Raw genomic sequence first — 22,832 nt, 5'->3', positions numbered from 1 at the left:
ATACACAGCAAAAGGCTACAGGGAAAATGGAGTTGTATTCCATGGAAATTCTTTCCTGGTAAAAATTCCCAACCTGTGCTCTTGTCTCCCATGCTAGTACTCTGCCTCAACTTTGCAGAACAGTTCATACTGTAGTAACATCTCCTAGATCTTGTGGGTATTTCCCATGTTCTTCCCCATAAGCAGCCATTCTGCATCCACGGCTCTGAAGAGGGGCTAGGAGGTGTACCATGGTTAATCTGAACTGTGTGTGTGTTGGCTGGCCAGCAGTTCTGTCAAACAAAATGCGCAGGGGCTGGGTACGGACTACATTTCCCTCGGTGACGGCGCTAATTTGGATCTCTGGGCTGTCTATACACCAGCTTTTACAGAAGCTGTTAGTTCATGTTTGTTTATGTCTTATCCTGCTATCAAGTTTGATTGATGTCAGCCAACAAGTAATTGAGCAGTGAGGCTGATGGCCAATGTGGTTGCATAAGACTTGTTCCATTAGGAAAACGGGCTAACAAACACCCTGGTAATAGTTCTACTGACAGTGATGTGGAAATTGGTTATTGTGCGGTTTCTACACCGCTACAAAAGGCTTAGTAAGCTAATGAGCCACAGCACACAAGATCAACATAATTCTCTGCCGATAGTCTTGCGTTCTTTATTTACCAATTTCTTGCCACAGTATTGTTGCTTGATGCAACATATATATTGATATTAATTGGTAGTAATCCAAGCACCCGTCATCATTTTTCAATTCATAGATGCCTACCAATTTTCCAGTAGAGGGGCAGACTACTGCACAGCAAGTTTAAACCTGACTGGGTTGGGCTTCCCTCTCCATTTTGTTTTCTGGCAGACTTCAAGTATTCCGCAGACCTTCCTCCACTCCTGGTGCAGGTTCCAAAAACAGCGATTAAAAAAATGAGAAGAACAACCCATGTCCCACCTCCATTAACCTCAACTCCTCTGCAGATGACTCATTCAAACACTTGACCAGAGCTGTTCCTTATGTCCTTTTTCAAGCTGACTAACTTCTGCTTTTGGCAATACATAGCAAGAAGACAGACTGCTAGAAGTGCTGCAGGGAAAAGCAAACGAACTAAAATAAAACATTACTGTCTCTAAAAATGCAGCATTAAGAAAGAAATGTCTGCTTATACCAATAGCACTGAAAAAGAAAGGCAGATCCCCAAGCCACCCTGAAGAGCAAATGAACTCCTCTAGGATGTTTTGGGGAAATGGGAAGTGCAAGTGAACCGAGACAGACATCAGGGAAAGGTTGTCAAGTGCAGAATAGCTGGACTTGACTTTAGCAGCTGGTAGCAGCGAAACTGCATTTCAAATTGGTTCCAAGTAAAAATGTATGAAGGCAGCTTGGGAGCATAAACAATTCTGCCTGAGAGCAGAGTAATCCAGCGTACACTGTGATGAGGAGAGGGATGACATGGCAGTCATCCTGAGAAAGCAGAAGCACCCTGCTATTGGCACACTTTCCAACAGTACCAGAAATGGGATTTCAGGAGCAAAGTACTTCTGAGGTTTCACAGGAGGAAAGCATATCCTTAACAGCTTAGATAAGAAAGAGCATTGAATTGCAAAGCTATCAAATGGCCTGGGCTCCCTATCTCCGCTACTATGCTAACCCCCGAGAATGCTGATAGACTAACTTCACCTCTTTTTTTCTAGTTTTCTCAAACAAAAGAAGGGAATTCTTAGAATTCTTGTTTACCAAAACATCAGACGACATCCGAAACCACGTGAAAGCGCAGCTAATTTTACCCACGCAACCACAAGCTTTGGCTTGGGACACGTATGCGGATTATACGTCTCCACAGGTATAGACGGAGGCACCACTTCAGAGGTAACAGACCGTTAACTTCCACTGCGTTTACACAGCCGGGACCGAAGCAGCCCTACGCAAGACGACGGTATTTACCTCAGACTGCCTTTAAACTCAGTGACAAGAAACATATTCGGGGGGGGGGGGGGGGGGGGGCAACACCGAGCTGCGGCGCGTTAACTCCCCACCGAAGCCGTTTCCCGCCCTCGCCCACCTCCTCCCCTCACACACCGCCCCGCCCCTCCGCCATTCCCCACAGACAACCCGCCCCGCCCCCTCCCCCTTTGCTCTCGCGAGAGCCTTCCCGCCGGGTGACGTCAGAGGCCCTATGACCGGCCGGGGCCGTCGCCACTCTCCCGAGCGGGGTGCGCTGCCGCCGCTGCCCCCCCCCGCCCGCCGCCGCTCTCGCCCCTTCTCCGCTCTTACCCCGGTGCCGCTTCGCCTCGTCCCCTGCCCCCCGCCATGGCTGGCGCCCGGGGGCTGCTGGCGGCGGCCGCCCTGCTCGGTAAGGAGGGGAGGGGGGGGCGGGGCTGCCGCGGCCTGTGAGGCGCCCGGTGAGGCAGGCGGCTGGTCCTGTGGTGGGGTGTGGGGGGGGGGTCTTCCCTCCCTGCACCGGGTAGGGGGTCTGAGCGTCTGCACGGGATCCAGGGAAGAAGCTGGGAATACGGCTTTGGCTCTCGGGAGGCGCGGAAAGGCGGCCAGCGCTGATGTCATGGCTAGAAACGGGGGGCTGTTTTCGCGCTGCCTCGCTTAACGGCTCTCACCCTGCCGTGTCGTGAGGGAAATCTGGAACGCCGCGGAGCAGAGAGGTGTTAGCGCGCCGGTGGGAAGGGTTCTTAGCGCAGCGAGGCAGTTCTGTGAGGAAGCGTGTGGTGCCTGTTTACTGATAACTACCTTGCTCTGGGTTTCTTGCCTTGAAAGCCACATCGCACGTCACTATCAAGTTTCTGAAGTGTGGTCTTCGCAGCGAAGGAAACCTCTTCAGCAGCTAGAGAAAATATTTCCTGAATAAAGCAGCAGTTGAGAACCGCTGTCTGCTGTCCTTTTGGAGATTATGACAGCCTTTGAAACTCTTGTAACTTTTCTTTGGTAGTAAATATCTTTATCATTGTTGACGGTACTTAGGTTTCACTGAGCTTGAAAGAAAGATGTCGCTCACAAGGGGCACTGAGCAGTTCAAGTATCCAGCTCTTGTGAGCCAGTCTAGCGAGCACTGTGACTTAGCGCTATCAGACTTGCTTTTTAGGATTGGCAACTTAAGTGGCATTGAACTGGTGTTATAGTGGGAGTTCTTTGGCTTGTTTAGTGGCTTGTTTAATATAATTATGGCTTAAATGAAGAATTGCTTTTGTTTGCCTTCTGATCAGCCTGCATGGTTTTTAGGTGGCACCACAGCTAATATTTTCTGGGAAGGTAGTAGTTTTCCCCTGCTTAATTACTACTTTCTGGCATGTCAAATCTGTTAGGTTTCTGCAGCTGAGGCAACAGACTAGTTTATTTTACTACAGAGTAACTATTTACTGTCAGTCGGGACTTTGTACCAGTGTCTAGTAGCTGGATGTTTCTACATAACTTTATCCTACAGTCTCAGGGGAAAACTTTGGTGGTGCAAGTAGAGACCCCCTCTTGGAGTACAGATCTTCTGCCAGAGTGTGGGGCTTGGGTGGTAGTGAGGGGGAAAGAATATGAGATAATGAGAAGATATGAGCTGAATTCTTTAGATGTTTTTAGCTCGTTTGCAGCCTTTGAGTCATCTGAGTGAACACTGATGAGGATAAGGTAATGATAACAGGAGGCTGAAGGATTAGCATGGGTGGGTCAGATGTGAAAGCTTGTTTGGCAGTGCCTTGACTTTGGGATAATAGAAATCTTTTTTTCCTCCAGAATACCTCACCACACCTCGCTTACTGTTTCGGTTTTCCATTGACATTGAGCAGCAAGCACTAAGCTGAATATTTCGTATGTCAGCATTAAGTATTTTGTGATGAATTTCCCCACTAATATCAAATGTGCATATGGAATGATTTAGGTACAGTGATAAATATAGAGAAAGGGGGCTATGGGAAATGAAGTACCTACCTCCCCTGAAACTTAGCTGCTGCATTTTGAAATATGGAGGAAGATGGTGCTTGTTCAGCACGATGGGTCAGTCGGGATGTGTGCCAAGCCCAACAGAGCTACTTCTGCTCATTGAGTCCTAGAGCACCTGTAGTTTTTTTCCTTACTGAAACACAAATGTATCAGAGAAAACATCTCTGAAAATCTAAGTTTAGAGTCAGACATGGATTCAGTATTAGTGAGTAAATAATGAAGCATATGAGATGTGGGGAAGGAAAAATGAGTTCGACGAGGTAATGTGATGCCATTTCAGGGTTATTGACGCATAATCCACGTGCTTCTATTGCACAACTCTAGTCCGAAGGGGAATTTCAAACCTTGCTACCAGTGTAGGGGTTGTTGAAAGAAATGTGGATAGTAAATTCTAGCCAGTGCATAATTTGGCTTTGTATTGTTTTCCTCAGTTTTGGCATTGCTAGCTGGATGGAACTGAGACCGTGTATAAATTAGTTTTCACAAAATATAACCGCTTTTATGTTGCGTGACTTTCGAAACACTGTTTTGCCAAGTGCTGCCCGTAATGTAGTGTTTGCTTGATAGCTTCTTTAAGTGTGTTGACACAGTCTCTAAGGATCTGAATTTGTGTGCTAGTCCCAAGCCTGTCATTGTGCGATAGGTTACTCAGCTTCGACTTAGGCAGGTTTTGTGACTTGTAAAGTAACTTCTCACTTGCTGAGTAAGAACGCTGCACACTCCCTAGCGCACTGCTTTTGAGGTATGCTCCCTAGGTTCCTATTCAGGCTGACTGAGAGGTTTCATTTTTGGTGTAACCTGCTTCTGGATTGTCCTGTAGTGAATAGGATGTTTTCTAATCAGTAGCAGACAATAAACAGAAGAATTACAGCGGAACCCTACTCAAAGAAAGATGGATATTTTATAGAGAAGTTAACTACTGTTTTCTCTGTTCGGCCTTTCTATGTCTTAATAACATTTCTAGCACTATGAAGGCATGCCTCACCTTTGCTTGTTGCAGCTTAACTGCAACAGTTTGTCTTTTCTCTCAAGTCAGACATGGTTATTTGGAAATTCCTTGAGAAAGCTTGGTGCCATAATGGATTTCTTGGTATTTATTCTCTTCAGCTTGGCACGAGACTTTTTTGGGTATGTGAGTGGCAGTAGTTACTTGCAGCTATTTCAAATCTTCCTTGCATTGTCTTAATTCTAAATTACATATTTTAAAATGTACTTTCTGTTTTGGTAAATCAGGCTTCCATGTTTTTTGTGCATCTGACTTCAAGATGGACTGGTGTCCCTTTCAATGTAAGGGTAACAGTTTCTTAACCTTCTCTGTCGCTTGACAGCACCACTGACTGTCAGTGCTACTTTTTCTGCTGTAATTCAAAGTGTGAGTGTTGGTAGCACCCTGGCAGTAGAGTAGAGTTTCAAATGCAGTTCAGCTCTGCGCGGTGGGCACTTGTCTAGCTGTTCCTTCTCCGGTGTTCAGGCTTGAGTGCAGTAGTCTGCACTTAATACATTTAGTTTTCTTGTATTAAACTTCAGTGGCTTCCAATGTGTTAACAAGGCAGGACTGAGTTTGTGTAATATGGGAATGCCAGTATGTCTTTACTCGGGGGTGAGATGTGCTCTCTTTTCGATAGGACTAGGAGAGTGATTTTACTCAGGCAGTTGGTTTATTATCTTTTTTCCAATATCCTCTCCTCTGGGGAGGCTTTCTCTTTAAATTGTCAACCCAGTGCACCTTCCTCCAACACGTTATTTGGGGCTGCCAGCTACCTTGAAGGATGTGTGCTAGTTGTGTGATATAATACAGCAGCACTGACCAGAGCAAGTGCAAAATGGACTTGTGTCATTGCTGAAAAGAGTCTAGCCATGGGAGTTCAGACCTCCCAGTGGACTCATGTAATCAGCTGCTGTAGCACTATCCCAAGACTTCCTTCCTCTAGATAGGAAACTGTAAAAAAGCTTCATGTGACTAAACTTGATGCAATTGTGCAATTCTCTGGCCAAATGGCAAGTGTACAGTTGCTAAATAGCCTTTCTTTTATAATGCTTTTGTACTGTTAAAAACTTTTTTATAAAGACAGAGGTTATTCATCTGCAAACTTGAATCAAGAAACAAAATGTTTACTGCCTTAATGGAAAACAACAATATCGAAAACATAATCTGAGATTGCATGAACTTGTGTCTGTTAGTTGGCAAGGATGCATCTTCTAGGGCTGGATCAGGAACTCAATGTAATCAGGTGCTGCACCTGCACAAGTGCAGCTGATTCTCTTCTCCCCTCAAGTACTGTCATCTGTCCTTGAAGTAAGCTCTGTTCCCCCTTTCTACCACTGTGTTTGTGTTCAAGTGTGTCCAACAGCAGTTGAAGTGAGTCCAGCCTTGTATTTTCTTGCTGTGCTTTCCAGATAGCCAGTGTTCCATCTTCTGAGTCCGTGGGTGACAGATAAATGTAACTCATAATTTTGTGAAGCCCATCTTGTCTCACACGTAGTTCATACATCGAGTCTGTTAAGGGATTTTTTCTCCTTTCAGTTGTTCCCCAGAAATGTTAGGGTTAGTAAATAGTGTGATATTTCAAAAAATATATTATTTTTTAAGTTCTTGGTTTTTCTGTACTATCCCAAGGTAGTATAGATCCTGGATCCTAAGCAAGTGATCTTGATTCGGTCTTCTGAGAAAGGACTTGAACCAGGTGTCCCTCTGGGAGTGGTGCTTACCTTAGAAGACAAGTGATTAGAGGAGAGCATAACTCCTCAGGGATTTTTCCATTCTCTTCTCTGGCATAGATTTAGGAGTCTAAAGTGGTGACTAAGATCAACTTTGTTCACAAAATGGCACTGAGATGACAGGATCCTTCCAAACTGTCAGAATGAGTAAATTACTGGGCACTTCTGTTCACGTGTACAATAGAAAGAAAACCTTCTTTAAATAGGAACCAGCATTTCTTATCTCCTTGGATTAATGCCCCATAGGTAGCAGTGTTTGTTGTGTATACCCTGAGAACATCTGGGCAAAGGTGCCAGGCAACACAGCACTGCTGTAGCTTAGGTACAGAATGATTGTGTAGTGCTGGCATCAGTCAGCAAGCATCCCTTACCTGCAGAGTACTGCTGCACGGTAATTACAGGGTAGGCTGTAGCAGAGGAGAGTCTTTGTGTACGGCCAGGCTGTGGGTGTGATGCTCTGAACCACTGTCATGGCACTCGTGGGGAGTTTCAGCCATGGTTTTCCTCCTTAATGCCATAGTCACTCAATGTAACTGCGAACAGTCCCATCCACTAGACATTTGTATCGCTTAAACAACTGATGGTGTGGAATGTGTGCCCAGGTGGATTTGGATGGCTTGCTGTCCTTTCTTCCAAGAGGGAAGAAGAAAAATAGTGAAGAGGTTTTTACTTATGCAGGAAACATGACTATAGTAACAAACCCCAAATTATTTAAAAGTAGCTTTTGTGTTTGAGATCCTTATTGTCGATGTTCCATGTTTCTAATTGGAGACAAAGTAAATCATTAACTATAGTAACAGAAGTCCTCTTTGCAGGCAGACAGTGTAAACAATTGCCATTAACATATGCTCGCTCTTTTAGAGCACAACAGCCATTCATCTTTCTCCCTTAGTAGGTTTCTGTTATATGGGAGAGTAATCCAAGGGTAGCTGTGCTTGGCTAACAGGATTTCAATTATAAAAAGGTTGAAACCTGAAAGTCTCTTTGCGTGGTCAAGGGATGGGGAATCCTGCCATTCTAAGAGCCATGTTCAAAAGGGCTCAGATTTAGATTGTTCAAATGTGCTATATTGTTTTGTTAGCTTTGTAGTTTTCAGTTTAAAACAAACTTACATTTTTGAGGTAGATTTCTCGAAGAAGAATTGTTACATAACCAAGAAAGTCTTAGTTTTGTTTGACTTGTTTATTGCATCTCAGTGTGTTAATATACTCTGCTTGGTTTTTTGATGTAGGTATGTTAGATAAGCAAGGATGCTGGATTTAATTCAAGTAACATAACTAGCTGTTGCTTCAGCAGTTTTACCTTCAATCTCTTCTTGCGTGAGACTATAATTTCAGAAATGGGGTATAAAGGGGGAGATTATTTTATGATTTTCAATTGAAAGTATGTAGCTAGAATAAATATATAAGCAGCCCTTTTTCAGAACCTATTGGAATACAAAGGAAGCATCTGAACTAAGTGAATTTTACTTCTTTTAGTACATTTTTGATGATTCCTCTACTAGATATCCATAACATAACATTTCCGGCCAAGTGAATAATGAACTTCACAAGACATACTTTTTGCTATTGAAAAGTCTAGGAGCTGTTCAGCTGTGCGTAAATCTGAGGTACTGCACTTGCTCTACCACACATAGTTGTCAAACAGGGTGCTGCAGTTTAAGAAGAGCATTTAAAGTCTGAAGTTAAGAAGCTGGAGGTTTTATCAGTTTATGTTAAACAGCAAAGAACAATATTGTTATGAGAAGTACAAGCAATATTCTCAACTTGTAGATATGCCATGATAAAATTGAGCAATGCTTTATGTAACTTAATTAGAAATATTCCCAGGATGGATTGATTCAACATCAGTTTGCTTTTCTGTGTTCTTGACATTTTAACTGTAGGCTCTTACTGTTTGTGGGCTGGTGATGATTCATGCATTAATCACTAGTCGACTCTGAAACTGCCTTCACAAACTCAACAGCTGCTTTCCTGCAAAACCCAGTGAGCTGTTCCTCTGCTTTAAACTGGCTGGAGTGAAGAGTAGGCAGAACAAACTTTCCTTCAGTGTCTTGATCTGTTCTTCAGTGGTTTTTTGCTAATTTTTCTTTGCTCTTATGTCCCTTATGTTTGTTTGGTTTCATCCACATTCCTCCAAGACTATGGGAGCAGATGGTGCTGCAGCACAGTGGTCTCTCTGATCACCATCCTTGTGCATGCCGGCTAACTCGCAGTGGAACAGCCCACTTGCCACTTCATTGTGGACAGCTCAGTGTCTTGTGCTGGATGCGTCTATCACTGACACTGCAAATCCAGCAGCTGCTGAACGTTTCGTAAGAAGAAATGGGGCTTTATAGCCTTTGTTCCACAGTAACGAAATCGGGATTCATATCATGGTGTGAACTTAACTTTGCAAAAATCTAATACTTATGCAGGTGGTATTTTTTACTGTTTGTTCACACCCCTTGTTCTCTGTTACTTAAACTTGCTGAGGGTGATTTGTCAGCTCTTCATTCCCAGAATCTGTCTTTCATTTGGTGCTTTCTGGTACCTCTGCATTGTCTTTTGTTGTTCTCTGAATCATCTATAATGGGCAGGTCTGTCACATTTTCCTTTAGGTCAGCAACATTTTTCTTAATTGTTTTTCAGTGTTTTCTTTCCCCTGCGTTTCTTTTTAAAACTGATTTTTTTTTTCCCTTCTTTTGTTCTTTTACTGCCTATTACTTGTTTATTTTAAGCTCTAAAATTGCCAAGATTTTTAATAGCTATCAAACAAGGGAGTCGGCATGCACGCTGAAGGTTTTCATTCTAGCACGTTTTCCATTTGTGGTGTTAGTTCAAGTAGCCATGGACTCGTTCCCTGCCTCTGCGCTGTTTTCTATGCTGTGCTAGAAATCCACAAGAAAGTGTAAGCAGTTCTCTTTTTGCTCTTGAGAAAACAAGTGCTTGGGTAAAACATAAACAAGTTCCAGATGTAAGTTCGAATTGAAGGGAACTGTGCGAATTGAAACTTCCATGCGGAGGAGCATCGACTGTTGCTGGTACTGCTCTGAACTGCAATAAATAACATTTTCTTTGTGAATATGTGTTCCTTAATGGACATTGAGCTGGACATAAATGCAAAGGTAGGACAGTTTTGCTTTGAAATACCAGTTTTCTACACTATCCATTCATAAGCAATTTCTTTCTTCTGTCTATCACTGATTTCAAGTCCAGATTTTTTAAACAACAGGGTAAAGTGTATGAATTACAGCTTAAGTTTTGGCCCACTTTGGTGCTGGGGGAGGGTATATTATTGCTAAAGGGAAGGCGACAAGGGAAAAGGCTTGCTGAGTACCAGAGGAATTGTTTCCAATGTGTTCCTACAACTGAAGGGCCTTCTACCAAAGTCCAGCTGACAGAAGTCCAATTTTTCCTAATAATTGTCTTAATACAATTGTACGCACCATAGTTTTGTAGTGAAAAGCTTTAAAATTGGGATTTTCTTTTTGGAAACTTCTTGAGGAGGGAAGCTAGCTAATGGGTAATCCCTCAGCTGGATCTTTTTGCTGTATCAGCAGTTGAATGGATTAGCATGTTTGACTCTTGAAAGCTTATTTGCTTGAGATAGTGCTTTATGTCTTGCAGCTGCTTTTTTATCAGGTTTTCTGCAAGACTGAAGTTGTTGCAAATGCAAGCTGATAAAGTGTCAGCATGAAAATGGTGCAGGTTTTTTGCAGCAAAGTTTGTTTCGGATGTGTGTGGGGCGACAAATGGAGAATCAGAAAAATAAAATAAAATACAATAACGAACTCGGAACACCTTGGTATGATTTCAGATACAGGAGCACTATCAGTTAGCCCTCGCAAATGACATATGAGATGACCAGCTTTCCGTCTGTATCCAGCCTGCCACAACACATGCCCTAGGTGAAGCTTCCATTGGCAGTGGACGCTGGCCTAAGTCCGTGCCGCTGTCAGAAGGGATGATCCTGTGTTCCTCTGGGCCCGTGTTCTTACCTGGTTAAGTCACTACTGGTGTGGTCAGTTGTGCCAGTGTTCTGAGCGCCGGGGCTGGAGGGGAGTGAGTCGGGGGAGAAGCTGTGCTTTTGTCAGCAGCTCGGTCTGAGGTTAAACCAGTCAGGAAGACATAACCTCTGTCTGTGTCAAGGTCTTGGCCCCCATCCTCCTCTCAAGTGCGGACAGCCCGATGACATTAAAGAGAATTTCTTCTGGCAAGGGTGGCACGCTCCATCACGCTATTTTTGGCAGTCCCTCCAAAACATCTGCAGTCAATCCAAGCTTTCTAAATGCTGCATTCAGTGCACGTACAGCTGAGTGTCCTGGTACAGCGGGAATGAAGGCTGCTTGGTGTGCTGCGGGGGGAAGGCTGCGCACTACAGGCACACGGGATCAAATATGCTAAGTCAGTTCTGGCGGAAGCTTGCAAAACAGTTGCTGTGTAGGGTGAACACTGAGTAGCTGCCTTGAACAGTGTGACTGGTGTTTGTTGCAAGTTTTTCTTACCCTCTGAGGACCCAGCATGTCAACAGTTTCAGTTTGGGTGGCTCTGTCTTTTTATAAATGGGGCGTTAAATTTGTCCTCTTGTGCATCAGTGATGCTGAAGCTAGTACAGAGACCGTTAATGCCCAAGTTTCCAAACTCAACTGCTGTTTAGGATGTACTCCTAAAATGCATGGTTGTATGTATTTGTCTCTTTGGGATCAAAAATAAAAACTTACATGACACCATGTTAACCATTTGTCATTCTTAACAGGCTTTTTACAGGCTTCCTCTTCATTTGAGGTGAAAGATTCAAGTGGTAAGGTCTGCATAATTGCTGATCTGACAGTAGCCTTCTCAGTGGAATACAAAAGCAATGGGCAAAAAGAGGTAAGGGGAGTATCTCACTGCTTGTCTCTAACTTGTGTTTATAAAATGTGTGGTACTTCTGCATGTGCACAGTATTTAAACTTTGAACAAATACTTAAGCATGAAAAACTGCTTCAGCAAAGATTTCCCCCCTTCCAGTCATGTTGCATCAACTTTTCTTTATTACAGATGCTTCTTCTAATTAAGCATGGTTAAGGCTGCCTGAAACCACCACAAACAACACGTGTGTGAGATTACTTTTGTGACTGAAATTCCACACCAGCCCTATTGGTAGCTAAAGTGGCTTTCATTGGAACCATAAAGGCAAAAATGCTATCATTTGTCTTTTGGTGAACTTGGTCGTACTTTAAATGGACTAAATCTGAACTGAAATGTCCATTGGCATGTAGCTTTTAAACTTCCCTAAAATCTCTGATCATCTTGCTAAGCGAATCTCTAGCTTCCAATGTATGCACAGACTAGTGCAGTGCATAAAAGTTGTTCCATATTAACAGCAAAAGCCTGTTAATGGAAAGTTAAGAATTTTTATTCACAAATAATCTGCTTTTCAGTTTACTTTTTTGGTACCTTTACTACTGAACAGGAATTGTGGGTTATTTGTAATCTCATTGCAGTTGCATATTTTGAGGCACTCTTGTTGATTTATTTTTTTTTTCCTAGCCATCAGTGTAATGTGAGATTAAAAAAAAAATCCTACTACTTTGCCAGTGGTGCACTTGCTATGTGTGGTTTGAGCTGAGAGTTATATTGCTTAGTCCACTTTTTCAGTGGTGCTGATGGTTTGAAATCCTGCTGATACTGATATGGAAGTTTGCACTCAGAGGTGACTGCTTTCATAACATGCTTTTGGCTGTTCCTTCTTGTAAGCAGTAAGCTCAAAACTTTCCAGTAAATATTGTATTGGTCTTCAGGTACCACATTACTTCTCAATATGTAATAAACTCAAAGTATTATAGCCAAACTATGTAGGCTGTACCATTTGCTTTTGCTCTTGCTCAATTGTATTACAAGAAGCAAAGCTTAAATTCTCCCATTTTCACATATGCAGAGTTTGCCAAATTTGATTCACCTAGTACAGAAGTACCTGCAAATTCATAGTGCTACTTTAGGGAGGGAGAAGAAGTCTTAAGAGGTGCTGTAAATATGTACTGTTTCGTCCTCCAATTTCAGAGAGCAATATTCTTAGAAATGTGAGTGCCAGTAACATGCTACTTGCTATATACAGGTATATAAGTAGACATCTTATAGCACATATGAATGTCAGCTGTATGCTTTATAACAGTTTCATAGGATATTTAAAAAGCAATAAGGAAAAGCTGTTCTGTCATCCCATTTACATGTGTTTTGTTTTCTGCCCTACAGTTTGCACACTTTTTCCTTCCACAAAATGCTACAGTAGAGTCACAGAGCTCATGTGGTGATGGTAACAAATCTCATCCAATTCTGGTATTGGGTTTTGGAGCGGGACATTCATTAAGCCTGAATTTCTCAGAACATGCAGACGACTACCAAGTCGAAGAGCTAGTTTTCCACTACAATCTGTCAGATGCAACTTTATTCCATAATTCAACTGCAGGTAAAATGAAAACTTCCTGTTCTCATTGTGTAACCCTTCCAGATATAATACTGATTTGTTTCTGTAAATACTGTTACATACTAATGCAATGTAATCTTTTTACAGGAGAAGTGAAGAAAGTATCACATAGAACTACTATTCAGGCACACATGGGCACAAAATACAGATGCATGAATGCCAAGCACATCAATATGAAGAGTGTGAACGTTACTTTTAGCAACGTTACTTTGGAAGCCTATCTCACAAATGGCACTTTCAGTACGAACAGTAGGTATCTTGTAGCAGAAAATGTACTTGGTGAGCTAGTGTTTCCAATAACAGATTATTTTGTTTTACGTCCTGACTAATCATATTTAGGCAGGTACAAACTGGATCTGAAGCTCTGATAGCAGCATCTTGTGACATGAATGGACCTGCTTCAGGTTTCCTCTGTAGGGGTGTCAGCATCCATGAGCAGAAGATAGTGCACTGTGTTCCTGTAGGTTTTGTACAGGTATTAGGGAACATTCCTTCTGTTTATGAGTATATATTGGTGTAAACACGTCAGCTGGGCATAGGGCCAGAATCCTAGTTTAAGAAGTATCTGATAACTTCCAAGTATTATGCCTCTACCAAAGTAATCTGAAGTAGTTACTGTGTGCTCTGGGGAAAATTAGTGATATAACGGCAGACAATAGAGAACTGGTCTGTAGGGAGCAGATATGTACATCTTCTTACAGGAGGCTTTATGTAAGCTGTAACAGTGATGTTCTTTCTCTGTCAGGCTCAATCACAAAGCGACTTCTTGTCCGAATTGCTTGTATTGAAAAGCATTTCAGAATTTCACTGCTATAATTATTAGAAGACAAACTACTTCATGGTGTCCTTTGCTTTTGTGGCAACACTCTTCAAATGAAGAGCCATGTAAACTGATCACCCATGCTATCTTAAGGAGTGATAAGTCTTTTCCTTGCTTTTGGGGCAAGTAAGAAGTCTTCATCTTCTTTGGGAAATGTAGAACTTTTCTTACGCTGTCAATCCCATTTATGCACCTGTTAGGTTGAAATGAATCTTAAAAACAAGGGTAGTCAGTGCTGGCATGGGATGGATTCACCAGGTGCCTTCTACATGAGTATCTCTACCTTGTCCCTTATCGCTGAAAAATACCTTGACTGATGAATGATAATACTGGCATTGACTTCTTTTACAGCTGCCTTGCGTGACTGGCTCAGATTTCAGTGTGTCATGTGAGGCAGAGGTGTGATGAGTCTTGATCAGCCTTTTCAATGAACTCGTTTGCAGCAAAGATGTGGACCTACGTTTGTAATTTAAAAGAAAAAAATAATAATCTGATTTCTATTACTCCAGTTTTCAGAACTATCTCATTTTTTAAATATGATATCTTGATGCAGTTATCATACCGGATAAGTATGATAAGTGATCAGTTATCAGCAGGCATGAACATAAGCCATGATGTTGGGAAAACCTGGTTTTTAACTTCTACAAAACTTCAATAAAATCTTCCTACTGTGTAGTACTTTTCCTTTTAAGACCACCTATTATTTGTTCTTACATAGTTCTTTGGTTAAAAAAATTCAATATTGCATTATTTCTGGAGGGTGTTCCTTATGTAACACAAGTTTGTCAGCATTTGCTTTATTTGCTATTCCTATACTTCCTTCTTTTCTTTTTTAGATTAATATAAATGCTTTAATTTGCCATGATCACTTCCACAAAGTTGCTTTTCTCCATCCTGTGGTATCACAGTCTTGATGAAACTATTGATCCTCAGAAAAAAACAAGTGATTTCGTATGGTCCTGGGATAGACACTGGTCTGAGTTCAAGCTTTTTGTTTTCTGGTTTTTGGGGTTTTTTGTTTCTACATTCCTGTTATCTATACTGCCATTTGCAGTTTTTTCTTTAAATTATCATCATCCCTAAGTTTTTATTACTGTCTTGGGTCTGCACCTAGATTTTTTTTTTCCTACTGCACAATGAGCAATTTCCTTGCTTTGTTTTGTTTTTTTTATTCAGACGGTTAAAGAATTCTCACTTTGTCCTTTTTTTTTTTTAATCTTTTTGACCCTGAAATCACATTGTTCTTTCCAGATCAGTTCCTTCTTTCCATTCTTGCAGGCTTGAGATGTCCCCTGTCCTTTTGGCAGTTAGTTATTGATAAAACTTTAGATCTGAAATTCTCCTTTAACTTTTTTCCCTGCAGCTCTTTCCTTAGAGGGTATTTCTGCTGGTAATCTGGGCAAGGCTCACTGAAGGGAAGAAGAGTCAGCGTTCAGTGCATCGGTGTATAACTAGTGATGGTAACTTCTGTCAGTGTACCTAGAAGTTAGTGAATGAGGTTATGGTAGTGATTATCTGCAGCTCTGAAGAAAAGGAGGCTTTCATTTTATCTGTTTTGGTAGTTTTGTCAGCTGCTTTCCTGTAACTGTCAGAAAAAGATGTAAGAATTTGTCTCATCTTCAGATCTGTCTTGAAGAGTTACTAGATGCTATGCTGTAAATCGGTTCAGTAAAAATACTGTGTCAAGACTCCACCTAGGACAAGCTTCCACTTGAAGTGATTTGGTTGTTTCCATCTCTGCCAACTTGAGTAAGAGGCTGTATGTGTTGAGGTCTTGCAGATGAGGGAAATTCTCCACTGAAGTACCAAGTAAAGGTGCTGTTTGGTTTATTTGTTAGGAAATGATCACATCTGGGGACCTGATCAGTATTAGCCTACAAAAGATAGGGTTACTCCTCTATTCATCCACCTTCCCTTTCCTCTTTGACTTTCCAGAAATGGAGTAGAAATAGGAAAGCGTGCATGTTGGAGTCTCTGTGACTTCAGAAGGTGTGATTAGAGTTCCTCTTTCTGAGCCATAATGGAAAGTTAAGTTGCTATTTAAGTTCAGAGGCTATTTACTAGATACCTAGTACTTGCAAGATATGTATGGATCACATTTTAGAAGTAGGCCCTCTGAGTCAGAATTGGCTGCTGTTGCAGTTGCTGTCATCCTTATAACATTGCAAGCTGTTATCCCTGACGTGGAGATGACCTTGGCTTGGAACATGGAAGCCTCTACTACAGTAATGTCTTTGCTATGACCTTTGGTTTTGGCTTAGATGTTCAAGGCAGGAACCTTCTTGGCTCCCAGATCAAGTTAAGATCTTGCTGCCATGTGTTTCTTAGTACTCTGGCAAATAAATCGGTGTCGCTGCTCTGTCTCCTTTTGCCTTGGAAGTTGCTGCTGAACTGGATGAAAAGAGAAGGCAGTCTTGCACATCTTCACTCAGCCTTGTACCCCGGTGGTGGGTGGCTACTAATGCAGGACTCTGATGGGAGGATGGACTTGAGAGTATATAGCAGAACATTTGCCATCAGAAGCAGTGTCTTAGAATCCCTTTGTTAAGAAGAGCCACAGCACTGCTACGAGGACACGAGAGGTCCAGTAGTATTTTAATGTTACTGTGGCATGGGGTCCTCACAACCTGGTGGTGTAACTGAGGGAGGGAGGGGAAGGAGGGCAACACATCTCCTGGGAGGCCACTTTTAACAGTGGGTGGGAGAACTGTTCCTCTGCTTCTAGCACACGAGCGCCTGGAGTGTCTGAGGGGCAGTCATCTCAGTGTTGCTGGCTCTGTCAACATAGCAGTATCTTATTTATTTATCCTGACTTGATGGCAAAGTGAAATGACAGACATGAATGAAAGCAGATGCGGTCACTGTGAACTTCTGTAAATAACAGCAGAGGTGTCATTTTCACATGCCAGGCTTTAAAAGTGTCTCAAACTTTGCAACAAGAGTTTAGGTAATGCTTTACTGTTGCGTTTCTGGGCTTTTATTATCTTCTATTAGGAAAAGCTACTTGAAATTGTGTCCTCCTTTCCCTCGAGGATTAAAAAGGTAGCTCATCCCACAGCTTCATTTTGTTTGGTAATGACTGTTTTCCTTTCTCCCCAGAAACAGAATGTGCTGAAGATATGGTATCTACTACTGCTATAGTGCCTACAACTCCTAAACAGACTACTAGCCAGGTTCCAACAACTAGCCCAGCACCAACTGCATCCCCCCCAAATCCTGCAGTTGGTAAATACAATGTGACTGGTCCAAATGGAACCTGTGTACTTGCCTACATGGGGTTACAGCTTAATATCACCTATCAAAAAAAAGATCAAAAGGTACATTTTTTTCTTTTTTCAAAGCCTTCAGATTCCTTCTTTGGGGAAGACTTGGTAAATTATTATAGGCTAACTTGTTTCTTTAAAAATCCTAGTTCTTTGTAGTGTTCATCCATGATTGTCCTCTTATTTGCATTGCTTAACTTGGACTAGACTAGTGATGATTCAAACACTTCTCTTCTACTGAAAGTGGTCATTAAAGATTTTTCCATTCAGTAAGAGTACTAAACTTGTCTGTCAAATCCAGTAAGTGTATACAGTCATTCCACAGAAGCAGTAAAAATTATCAAGATATGGGTAGGGAGAATCCTATTATCAAAGATGCTGTCTAAACAAGATTTTTAAACTGTTAAATAAAATGCAGGAATTTGGCTTGAGGCACCTGAATGAAAACGGTGAATGACTATTAGAAGGGAAAATTATTACTACTGTAAAACTGGATAGGCTTGTGACTTAGCTATCTTCCAGCCAGCACCGAAGAGGCTTGGGTTTGACTTTAATGCTTAAGAGCTACTTAATGGCTGATTTTTACATAAACCATGTAGCATTTTTGTGGTTAGATCTTAGCCCTGGCACAGGTTCTTTCCCTCCATTGTTGATGTAAAGCCAAGCTCGCCAACCCCATGGACAAACCCATTACCCGCTAACTGGTCAGGCAAAGCTATGAGTAATCCCAAAGGGACTGCTGAAGGCCCTCAATAGGAAACAATGACCAAGAGTCAGCAAACCTTTATGTTCAGTAAAGCTTTGTTGTATGGACCTTTGATCACAAGCTGCTTCTTCCTGTCCTGTGGCTTAATCTGAGCTAAGCAGGACAAGTGCAGGCAAACAAACTGCACAAAAGCAGCCATAATTTAAGTTGGATCTCAGTGATAAAGGACCTGGTGTGCAGAGGGTGGTATCCGTATAGGATTTACCTGCTTAATGCTGTATGTGGTGGTGCAAAGGAATCTATTGCATTTATTGATGATGGTTACTGAGAGGTAACATCGTGAGCACTGATAGCTGGTGTGTGGCTGTACAGAAGCTGGTTATGATGGCAACTGTGTTTTAGCCACCTTAAATGTGTGAAGTTCCCTAAGCTTCCTGCTGTAGCATGGCATTCTAGCTCTACTGTAACAGCTGATTTCTAGTGTAATGACCAGTGAGGAGGTGGCAGATAGGTTTTCCAAAGTCATATGAGGATCAGCTAAGAGCTATTGAAAGGTTTCTATCGGATTGTTTAGCAAGTGCATTTAACCCACAGCCTTCTGCAGATACAGGATGGTATAATCGTGTACCATGGGCAAAGCTAGAGCATTTCGAACTGAAGTGACTTGCAAGATGATCATGCTTACGGGTGGTTCCCTTGATTGCTTCTCCATTGTGTCAAAGCAGTTTTTTATAGCTCGTTGCCTCTGTGTAGTGGTGGTTACTGTTTTTCCTTATGCTGCTAGGACCAAAGAAGTTTAGTGGGGAGAAAGCAGCAGGTTATTGGCAGCAGCCAGTCAGGGCTGCAGAAAGCTTCTAGGTGTGCAAAGGTGTCTTTTGTTCTCTGTGCCAGCTGGTAACTCAGGTGCAGCTTACACCAGCCTGCGACTTGCGCATGTATCTGCCCAGTTGCCTGTAACGTGTGGGCAAATACAGCACTGTATGCACGTAAGTACAAGCAAGCTAGAAGTCGACTGAATGTATGGTGACGTGTTAGTCTCTTCAAATGTCATAATTGATTCTCTTCTCTCATAGATGGGATTGGATTTGCTGAATTTCATACCACAGAATACCACTTCTTCTGGGAGATGCGACAATACATCTGCCTTCTTGAATTTGACTTTTGAGAAAACAAGGGTTATCTTCCACTTTGTATTGGTAAGAATCTCTAGACAAAGCATGTAGGGTCTGCAGGACTTTTCATGTGGGAAAACTAATTGGGGCAAGTACAAGAGAAAAACGATGCAACTATAGGAAGGGGAGTAAATAATTCCTTCGGTTTTAATTCTAGGATTTAGAGGGTTTAATACTTGGTAACTTGTGAGGAAAGAATACATACATGTATATATGCACACAGACATATGTCTACACAGAAATCCATTTTGTTTAGAATGGGAATTTCTTTTAAGATTGTATTGCCTACTCTAAAGCTTCTTGCCCAAACTGAGAACAGCCTGTGACAAGTCGGCACCTCATCTAGTTGTGCAAGTCCGGAACTGGATTGAAGTCCTCATTAATATTCTGTGTACAGCCCAAAAGCCATGTGTGCTTGTCTTACGGTCTCCTACGATGGTTGGGAATCATGTTTCCCACAGCCCTGCCCCAGTGCTGTATGAGAGCTGTGTACCCTTGAGGACTGAATCCACTGTGTTTGTCAGAGAGCTTCATGCTCCTTTTAGTACTCATGGGATTGATCAAATGCGATCACCTTGACCTGTTGCTATTAAATGACTCCTCACATCTGTGGGGTACCAAGCTGCTTTAAAGCTGTATCTGTAGTACAGGTGAGATCCTTGCACTAGCCTGGTTACACTACGGGTGGGACTATGCCCATAGTGTGGAAGTCAAGGCAGCAGTCTGAGGGGTGACAGTCCCCCTTTCTCTGCCCCCCTTCCTTCCCCCAGAGAAATCCTCCCCAAGGTGCATACCTGCTGTAGCTTTTCTCTCCTAAAGTGCAACTAAGCTCGTCCTTTGGATGCTAATTCCAATTGTGGACTATCCTTTGAAAACCTTTCTCAAAATACATGCAGAATTGAACCTGAATGTTAACAGCTTATGTTGTATATCGTTAGCTTAAATGACAACTACTGGTTTGTTTTGTTTTCTTTTTTTAAAAGAATGCAAGTACTGAAAAATACTTCTTGCAAGGTGTGAATGTAAGCATGACTCTGCCTTCTGAAGCAAAAGGTAGGGACTTCTAAGAAGTATACTTCCAGTGACTACTTCTATAAATATTAAGGGTTGCCTGCATTAAACAACATGTTGGAAATGTTGGGGATGAATGTATCAAATTTAACCCCTATGAGCTTACAGCTCCTGCTCTTCAGGATTCTGTAATAAGACTTTCTATTACATAGATCCAAAGTTTGAAGCGTGGAACAACAGCATGAGTGAGCTGAGAGCTACAGTAGGGAACTCCTACAAGTGCAGTGCTGAGGAGAATCTCCAGGTCACGGACAAAGCCCTTGTCAATTTATTTAATGTTCAGATCCAGGTTTTCAAGATTGATGGAGACAAATTTGGGGCAGGTAAGAGGTTTATATTTTGGGGGAGAACCTAAGATTCATGAAGTACACTTTGATATAGACATAATATTCTGTAGTCAAACACCAGCTTGTGGGTGCTATGCTTAGTCTCTGCGTGCCCTATACAGATGTTGGGGGGGCCAATAAGGTGTCTGAGTTGAGGCTAGTGTGAGAAGTATGTAAAAAGCTTTGAAATAATTAGGACTTGTTCCTTGTGGTTCAGAGAAGAGTTAAGGAAGAACGTTAACTTCCCCCCCTAACTGTATGGAGACAGTTGTATGAAAGGGGCAAAGTTCTGGGAAGTTCCTGAGTCTTGTAGTTAATGCTGTCCTTTGTGACTGTGGTTAAAGCAAAATGGCTAGAGGAGGAGTCGCATGGATGTATTTGTGATGGCTAAGCTTGTGCATAACAGTAACAGCTCTTGAGAAGGAAACAATTATTATAAATCTCCCTATTGTGCATACAACTAGTACTAGAAAGACTTCATCCTGAATGGTCACAGTTAGTAGACTTGGCTTCCTTTTGGTTCTTGGCAAGCTAAGCTAGAAGTTAACTTGAGCCAGTTTTATCTGTGTGCTGAGAGCGGAAGCTTGAAGTTCTGGATATAGCCATCTGTTGGTGTGCTAGTGCCTAACATGGATCTCTTTCTCTCTCTTCAGTGGAAGAATGTCAACTGGATGAAAATAACATGCTGATTCCTATAATAGTTGGTGCAGCCCTTGCTGGTCTTGTTCTAATTGTTTTGATTGCTTACTTGATTGGCAGAAAGAGGAGCCATGCTGGATATCAAACAATTTAATGACTTGCACTAAAATTCAGTGTAGATGAAAAGCAATTGCAAGAGCCTGGGAAAAAAACCCCACACATTTCCCCTGAGCTAAGATTGATATTGTAAGGGAACACCTTTTCTTGCAAATTGCTGCTTCTTTAAAGTCTGCTTTATTAAATGTGAAATCATCTTGCAGCATTTAACTATGCACAAAACTTCTGAAAATTCTGGTGTTTAATTTTGCTAACTAGTTTAAATATTTACCCACTTAGAAACAAGCTAAAAGTTTTTTAAGGGTGCTTTTTTGGAATTGGTATAAGGTCATGCCAGTTAAAGATTCCAGAGAGGGATGTTGCTAATTCACACTGACTCAGTTTCAGAACTCTTAACAAAGGGAAAAGGTTCACTCTTCGTACTGCTGCCATCCAGTGATGATGATAATTATACTGATGATGCATTTAAAAAAATTTAGTAACAACTGACAAAATTGAAATTTAAAATCTAAACTCCACCTTGTCTCTTAGGTGTGTATTTTTTACTAAGCTTTAAACTCAATGCCTGGCATATGCAGGGTGTGAAAGATGCAATACTCAAACCTTACAGGAACTCTTTATGATTGGACAACTCCCCTGTTTGATATTTTTGATGCTATGCCAGCTTGTTAGGAGCTGGTACTTTTTTAAAATGGGTGTTATTTTTATTTACGTTTTTTTGTAAAGTGATTTCAGTCTATTCTGTTGGAAAGTCCAGAGAGATCCTGTTACTGCACATGTGTACAATATAGATCTCAATCTGCTGATTCTCTTGCTTTAAACTTGGCTGGGGGGTTGTACACTTTAAGGATCAGTTCTTATGTATGCATTGCCTGTAACAATGCTAATAAAGACACTTTTTTTCTGTATATCTTAGTGTTGCTGATCATTCTTAAAAACACTTGACAGTTTGGTAAGTGCTAAAGTCTTGGTTTGGCTCTACTTGGGAAGCTTTAAACAATCCTTCGCGTGGGGTTTTGTTAAACAAGTGCATATTTGTTTTCTCTGGGGCACAAAGGTGAGGCTTAACTGTGTATGCATCTTCAGAACAGTCATAGAATCATTTAGGTTGGAAAAGACCTTCAAGATCATGAAGTCCAACCATTAACCATGCCCACTAAACCATGTCCTGAAGCACCCTGTCCACTCGCTTTTTGAATATCTCCAGGGATGGTGACTCAACCACTTCCCTGGGCAGCATATTCCAATGTTTGACAACCTTCTCAGTAAAAAAATTTTTCCTAATATCTAACCTAAATCTCCCTTGCCTCAACTTGAGGCCATTTCCTCTTGTCCTATCTCCAGCCACCTGACTACAACCCCCCTTCAGGTAGTTGTAGAGAGTGATAAGGTCTCCCCTCAGCCTCCTCTTTTCTAGACTAAACAGCCCCAGTTCCCTCAGCTGCTCCTCATAGGACTTGTGCTCCAGGCCCCTCACCAGCTTGGTTGCCCTCCTCTGAACGTGCTCCAGCACCTCCATGTCTTTCCTGTAGTGAGGGGCCCAAAACTGAACACAGGGCTCGAGGTGCGGCCTCACCAGTGCTGAGTACAGGGGAACAATCACCTCCCTGCTGGGACTGGCCACACTATTT

At 42.0% G+C, this 22,832-nt stretch overlaps 1 protein-coding gene across 1 annotated transcript; it reads left to right on the top strand.

Moving 5' to 3' along the window:
* Positions 1–2,149: 2,149 nt before the first annotated feature.
* On the top strand, positions 2,150–22,109 carry LAMP1 (lysosomal associated membrane protein 1). The gene is made up of 9 exons (XM_069770219.1): positions 2,150–2,336; positions 11,378–11,493; positions 12,856–13,069; positions 13,175–13,336; positions 17,007–17,224; positions 18,950–19,072; positions 20,032–20,101; positions 20,272–20,442; positions 21,099–22,109. The coding sequence occupies exons 1-9, from the start codon at positions 2,294–2,296 to the stop codon at positions 21,236–21,238; spliced, it is 1,257 nt and encodes a 418-aa protein (XP_069626320.1). The 5' UTR covers positions 2,150–2,293; the 3' UTR covers positions 21,239–22,109.
* Positions 22,110–22,832: the final 723 nt, after the last annotated feature.

The sequence above is a fragment of the Haliaeetus albicilla genome, chromosome 25 (assembly GCF_947461875.1).
Source record: "Haliaeetus albicilla chromosome 25, bHalAlb1.1, whole genome shotgun sequence".
NCBI lineage: Eukaryota > Metazoa > Chordata > Aves > Accipitriformes > Accipitridae > Haliaeetus > Haliaeetus albicilla.
Note: the sequence above shows the minus strand (reverse complement) of the source record. Positions and strands in the feature narration are given on the sequence as shown.